The sequence below is a fragment of the Anopheles aquasalis genome, chromosome 2 (assembly GCF_943734665.1).
Source record: "Anopheles aquasalis chromosome 2, idAnoAquaMG_Q_19, whole genome shotgun sequence".
Lineage (NCBI taxonomy): Eukaryota > Metazoa > Arthropoda > Insecta > Diptera > Culicidae > Anopheles > Anopheles aquasalis.
In genome coordinates, this window is record NC_064877.1 from 28205001 (window position 1) to 28212500 (window position 7500).

At 47.1% G+C, this 7500-nt stretch overlaps 1 protein-coding gene across 1 annotated transcript in view; it reads left to right on the top strand.

Annotated features, from left to right (window-relative positions):
- Positions 1-7187, top strand: part of LOC126570405 (uncharacterized) — a 13343-nt gene extending 6156 nt beyond the window's left edge. The window contains exons 5-7 of the mRNA XM_050228143.1: positions 79-3486; positions 4102-4194; positions 4406-7187. Coding sequence (XP_050084100.1) covers positions 79-3486; positions 4102-4194; positions 4406-5803 — 4899 coding nt within the window. The 3' untranslated portion in view covers positions 5804-7187. The remainder of the gene's footprint in view (positions 1-78; positions 3487-4101; positions 4195-4405) is intronic.
- The last annotated feature ends 313 nt before the right edge of the window (positions 7188-7500 follow it).

The following is a 7500-nucleotide window of genomic DNA, read 5'->3' on the forward strand; positions in this document are numbered from 1 at the left end:
GTGGAAGTGAGTCGCAGGAGGGGGATCTATTGAGCACAATTCACATCCCCCTGGGGGGGCTGGCTGGTTCTTTTGCAGGAAAACGACGAAATCTACTACACGGCCGTGAAGGACATCGAGCTCGGTGACATCCTGCGGGTGTGGTATTCACGAAGCTACGCCGCCAAAATTGGAGCCTCCCTGCTCGAACCAAGTCCGTACGATATTTGCAATAATATTCTGCGCTCCGTCAGCATGGATTACGGGTTCGAGTTGGACAAGACCGTGACCGGCAGGTTCGGTGTGGAGGAGTTTAATGGATCACCGACCGGGAGCTTAAGCTCGATCGGTGCAAATAACAGTGCTGGTAGCGTGTCTACCGTCGGTAGTGGTCCCTCTTGTAGTGGTGGTGGACGAATTGCCGGTGGAAGTAGTAGCACTACAACGTGTCGCCTTCTGTCCTCGTCATACGATGATCACTCCGGTGCTCATCATCCGGTTGACAGTGGACTCGCTGATATCGACAGCAATAACAATAGTGGCAGCTTTTGCTCATCGAACGGTGTGCCATTTGTTGGTGGTGGCGGTAGTGGTGGTGGAGCGGTCCAGTGCAATGGAGAAGTATCTAACGTCGCATCGACCTCGGCGTACGATAAGGTATCGCTACCGCCCATCGATAGCTTGATGAAGACGACATCACCGAAATATCACAGCAATACACCGCAGCATCAGCAGCATCTTTTCGATATGGATTTACTAGCGGGCGATGTGGCGCACACCGGTCTATCCTCCACTATGCACCACTCGGTGGATGGGACGGAATTGATGGACGGCTACTTCAGTCATACCTCATTCAGCAACTCTAGTCACCAGTTGGTGTCGTCTCAGCCACTTCAGCAGCACCAGCACGTGCAGCAACCTCATTCTGTTCAGCAGCAACAGCCACAACAGCAGCATCAGCAGCATCAGCATCAGCATCAGCATCAGCATCAGCATCAGCAGCATCAGCATCAGCATCAGCAATTGCTAACTTTCCAGCAAGAACTGCATCAACAGAATCAGCAACTTCTTCAGCAACAACCGCAACAGACGCAGCATCATGTCGATTTGATCGCTGGCTCGCATGAAGATGATCTGCGGTTTGCACGGCAGCTAAGCGCTCAGTTTGAACAGCACCAAACTGGTAGCCACCAATCGCTGGAACAACATCACAGCCAGCCACAGCAGCATCAACAGATGCTCGACTATCACCCAACATCCGCTTGCCTGCCGGACGATACGTTGAGCCCCGCGGATTTGATCAACATCTCGCTGGGTGCCAGTGATATGAACATTTCGTTCGATTCGTTCGGCGACAATAGCGGTGGCCAGCTGTTGGGCTACGATGCCGTCAGTGATGATGGTCCGGATGGTGTGAGCTTTTGCGATTCTAGCTTTGCCCTACTCGCCACTCCCGGTAGTGGTAGTATCGCGGGGGGAGTGGGTGATATGGCCGGTGGTTTGGAGAAGCTTCACAGTCGCTTCTCTTCCTCATCGGATTCGTTGATCACACTACACGATGCCGCTGGATGTGGTCTGGGGCTGACGGTGGATACATCACCTGCTTCGCTCGCACCACCGTCCACACCTGGTACCCTTGCACCGGCACTGCCGGCGGAAGTGGCGGAGGCAGACAAGAAGTACGTGTGCGAGGTATGCCTGCGGAAGTACATGACCAAATCGAACCTCGACAAGCACGTGCGCAAACATAATCTATTCCTGTGCGTGTTCTGCATGAAGCTGTTCCAGCAGGCGGATGAAATGAAGGACCACGAGTGCAGTGAACGGCGAACCAAATCCGCCTACCTGCACTGTCCCAAGTGCCTCAAAGTGTTGTCGAACTCTTGGTCCTTGCAACGCCACATGAAAATTCACAAAGAGCTCACCCAGGATGGCGTCGGGGCTACGCTCGACGAACTGGCGGTAGCCGTGGTCAAGGTGGAGAAGGATCTGCCGGCGTTCGAGGACCTATCCAGTGCAACACCACCGAGCGAGGATCTCAAGCCAACGACCATGACCGTACCGTACGAGAGGAATATGATGCTAACGATGGGGCACGAAATTAAGCAGGAATTGTTCGACACAGAAGTGAGTTTGATGACCGAACAACAGCAGCTTCCGGAACCGGTTGCCATCAAATCGGAACCAGCTGGCAAAACAGGAGCATCATCATCACCGCCAACCTCCCCTCAGACACCGGCAGTCGCCTCCGCATTGCCTAGCGCGGGCTCTAGTGCGTCCGGAAACACGAGTTCGAGTCAAGACATGCTCACCAACGTACAAGCGCCGAATGGAAAGCAGCTCTACAAGTGTATCGTGTGCTCGAAGCTATTCAAAAACCCGAACGCACTCGAGAAACATCTGCGCAAGGTTCACACCGTGTACACAGTATCGAATGATCACAAGTCCGAGAAGAAGGTGCTGAGTCAGATCAATCAAAAGAAAACGTCTCCGATTAAACCGGCTATTGCCAAAGCTCTGGCCACGAAGCTATCTCAGAAAAGCAAAAAACAGGAAGAATTAAACGCTGCGGCGGCGGCAGCGGCAGCAGCTGCAGCAGCAGCAGCAGCTGCCTCAGCTTCTGGGACACACGTGACGGATTCAAAAACTACATCGGATGGTACTGGGGCACTGGTTAATGCGAACAGTGTAGTGCAACCACCGTTAACCATACAAGAGCATCAAATACAGAGGGTTGCATGCATAGAACCTGCTTCTTCACAAATGTCCCGACAAAGTGCAAAGAAAAAAACCACATCAATTGGTGAGGGTGGTGAGAAGAGCAGCAACTCCGGTGGCCTTTCAATTCCCGGAACCGCCAATGGTAGACAGCATTCGATTGTCGGCGGTAGCAGTCGGCAAGGAGGAGCGAACACGAAGGATCAACCGAACGCAGCTTCTTCAGCGTCGGCTTCTGCTACCCCAACGTCCGCCAAGTCACACAGCATCATCATCATTTCGAACTTGGAGCTGACGAACAACAACCTGATCGATACGAGCCAACTGTTCCACGGTGGAGCGACCGGCCCAGGTGGCACTGTTGGGGGCAATACTTTGGGAAACAAGATCGATGTGAAAGTATTAAACGCAACGGATAAATTACCTAAATTGGTACCGATTTCGAACCATCATCACCACCAATCGACCATCGTCGGGATGGGCGGTGCAGCGTTACAGTTGTCGGCGGGTGGAACGCTAATGGTACCACCACAATCGGCACCATCCGCATCCGCAGTTAACATGACTGACTCCAATGTCCCAAGTGGCCTCGGTCAGGTGGATAGTGTGTTCTCTTCGACCACCGCAGGGGATGTCGATGCCGGTTGCAGCTTCTTGGTGGAGGATATCTCCAATGCTGGAGGAAGCGTGAGTTCCACTTCCACACTGCATGAATCGCAGCTGGGTACGGTGCCCTCTGCCAAGCAGACACAAGGCAATGAGGGTTTAAACGGAGAAGATGATCTATCGGTAAGTTCATAGCATTTTCATTCGGTTTTTGCTTCGTACGAATCACTAACCATTGGTTCAAGTATGTTGTCGCTAACATTTGTTACTATTAGGTGTACAAGTTGAAACGATTTGGTGATAACTTAAATAACACTATGTGTCCAATGAATCCTGAAGCTCCTGTTTACTTCGGATAGCAATATTTAATTATCGTTTTTATCACTTTATTGCACTTGTACAGTCAATTCTTGCCTCGAACACGAACTCAAATCCTATTTGATTTGCTTAAAAATAACATAAAAACTTCCAGAAACATATGGCCGTGTTTTTTTAAATACATGTTAAGCTGATTTTTTTTTTAAATTCAATAATATTGCGTTCTTTAGAACATTCTTAGTCTAATACACGCGTTTGAAGATATGTCCACGTTTCAACTTGCAGACCTACGTATGCTCCTTGACTGCGCTATATCTTAACATCTGTTTATTTAGGCTGGAAAGCCTTGCGATAGCGCTAATGGCAAAATTTATTTTATTTTTTCGATTTATGCTGATTGTTGGCCTTTCGACTAAACCGAACAATAACCACCGCTGCTTTTTCCAAATGCTCCAATCGAACAAACGGCCACACGTCTAGCCACCGGAGGGTCATGATGAATGCGCTACCATAACCGTTGACCCCGCGCAGCAAACATTTCTATGTGATGAATGCGATCGAGTATTTGCCAAGGTAACAAATGGACCCCTTAGGATCCCCTGCTTAAGATATTGTTGTTTTGTTTTCTATGATACTATGTTATTGTGTTTGCCATTTTAACAATATAACATCATTAATCGTATTGTGTGTCTCTTGATTTGATGCTGGCATAGGAGTCAGTTGCTCATCATAGAGCTTCAATTGTGTTAATTTTTCTTCTCCATCCTTTCCTGTTGCATTCCAGAACTATCAGCTGAAGCGCCATATGGAAATTCACGACAGTGTGTACTACACCTGCCCATATTGTGATCGTGGCCCGCTGAAAGCGAAGGCGTCACTCCGTAAGCATCTATACAACGTACATCCGGAGCGTGCCCCACCAAAGGAGCAAATTAACAAGTTCATCTCAACGCTGGTAGTTACGGATGAGAGCGTTTTGCGTGAGCTGGCGATAAAAAACGAACAGAAAATTCGCAACAAGTGTGCCAAAGTGCAAGCCAAACAGGTGCAGCAGCTACAGCAGCAGCAGTTACAGCAGCAACAGCAACAGCAGCAACAACGGCTACAACACCATGTCCAGAAACAAAGACAACAGGAATCCCGACGAAACCTAGAAAGCGTTAGCCATTCGTCTCCGGTAACCCTTGTAGCTAACGGCACAGGAACATCCGGCGGCGGCGTGGTGATGTATGATAATGGTTTTCCAGGATCGGTGTTGAGCGAGGAGGGTGAAGATATGCTTTCCTTCAAAGCCATATTTCCATCCGAAGGCAGCATCGGAGAGTCGTCGATTGATCAAATGGATCACGGTTCGCTGGAGAACTGCGATCAAAGCAGTACGTGCAGCAGTAGTACGAACCATATTTCCCTGTCCGGGGCCAGCTCGATGGCAAGTCACGAGGAAGACAAAAAACGAAAGTCCTGCCATAGTGCCGAGCAACAACGGTCGAACCGATCGCTGCAACATCCGGTTGGTGGTGGAGGCAATGGCCGTGGCCACAGTCTTGCTGAAGGTGGGCCACTGGTTGGTGAGGGAAAAAGGATGAAAATGATGAGCTGTCCGTCCCCGGTTGCTGGTCATCGTTCAACGCACATCGCTGGCACCAGTAGCGGGCCGATGACCGATGGCACTAGTGGATCCAGAGATTCCAGCTACGGTCGTTGCAGTAATGGTGGTGCAAATGTTGCTGGAGCACCAACCAACAGCGTGGTGAATGGCACAGGAGGGCTTCGATATTTGCGCAAGAATCATTCGCAGGCGACTCCCGCATCGTCATTGGAAGCAGTGAGCGCTGGAGGATCGACATCTGGTTCGCACGTCGCTGTCCCGCATGGGCACAATTCGCAGCCTCAAGGATCGCTCGTGGATGGTAGCGGTGCACCTCAGCTTAATCTCGACAGTCTGTTTGGCAACATTTCGATCGATAACTACGAATTTGATGATAACACTACGATCCAATCGTTCAGTTTGATCGAGGAGAAGTTTAAAACATCATTCGACCAAATTCAAGAGAAGCTCGATGCCGAGCTTCCGTTTGACGAGGAGCAAATCAAATGGCAGAACAATCTTATGGCAAACGATTCATCTAGTGAAATTGGTGACAAGATGCTGAACGGTGAAGAGAACATGATGCTCATCTAAGGTTGAATTTGATACAACAGGTGAATGTATAGTACGCCAGCCGATGGATGGGCGCTAAATGATCATACTTGGTGCTTGCTCTCATCAGGCATCAGGTATTTCGTATAACCAATCCTCTAAATGGCCTATTCCTCTTATTAATACTTTGATCATCTACGTGATGGTCATTTTCTTTTTGAAGTTGTCATTTTTAGTCGTAAGAGTTAGCTTATTTATTCCAATAACTGTTTTGGCTTGTTCAAAAGTGGCACAGTTCTGCTTGGCCAGCAAGAAGTTTCTTAAAAGGTTAACTTGACTATAATTTATAGTTTGAGTCTTAAACATGGCAATATATGTATATTATTTATGTATTTATGAAATGCGTGTGAGGGTCTGGAATTCTCAATTTAATATCATTTTCCCAGCCCTTCTCTAACCCTTCACTGATATTTATTAATGCATAATTTATTTTAATTCAATTCAGTAGCACGTATAGATCCTCATTTACTTTTTCCTTCTTTTCTTAATTTATCGATTCGGTTTAGATATATTTGCGTTAGTTTTTCCGTTGTCTACCATATAGTCTAGTCCCCAAGCCAAACTCTTGGAAGAGCAAAGTGTTACTGTATGTGTCATTTAAACGAAGAAGAAAGCAAAGCGTTCTTAAAGTTAAGAAGTTGTACAATTTATCCAAACTATCCAATGTCGAACTCCCCACTGCTTAACCAAGCGAACTGATGAGTGAACGATAGGATCTTTTAGTCACATTTCGACCAAAGGCGGAAACGGAAACAGGAAGCGCCCAACATGATGGTGCACTCCACTTATGTGGTCTCGGTCTAGAGTGGGGGGATGGAAATAATAGCTATTACTTAGCTCACTTAAATTTAATAAGGCTATGCGTTGTAAAAGATGAAGCTCTATCAAAACTATCATGACTGAAAAACTTATATGAATAGAACGAATGAACCACAGTGAGAGCATTCTTGGTAGAGTTTAGGACGGGCAGCGTCGCCATGCCAACATAAACGCTGGTGCAATCAACTTATACCTACTACTGTATATTAACCGGCGTTGCCATGGTTATCATTTGTTTTTATACGTTATCGACACAAGCACAACTAAAAAAAACTACCTTGCCATCTCCCGCTTCCCGATCATGATTTGCTCGATCCGTGCACTAAGAGACCAAAGCAAAACTACAGAGCAAGAGTGTGAAAACAACGTTATGGTCAAACCCTGGTTGAATCTCAGTTAGAAAATGATAAGCGAAGCTTTTATTTTACACCAACCACAAGAAGAACCACGTACAAGAATACGAAAGTCCGCCAGAGTGTCAAGTAACTTGAAACCAAAAAATCGCGCTTTATATAATGATAGTCTTGTGAATTAAATAAACTGTAAAATACGTTCTTTTTCTTTGGAAACAATCTGCAGCGTTTATTGAGCGATGAGGGGCTGGCGTGGCGAGTCTTCCGAAAAGTAACAGATTCAACGGCCCAACGGATTCAACGGCTGACGGCACTACTTGGTACTGCTTGGTACAACTTGGTACTACGAAGCCAAGGTGATCAACTACTAAGGTGTTTATTTAAAAAATTCAAATTAAATTGAATCAAGGATTCAATAATTAATTATCACAAATAATCCCTTTATGTGTGTATTATAGATAATTTTGCTTTTTTTTACCAGCATTGATAAAATATTACTTTTCAATA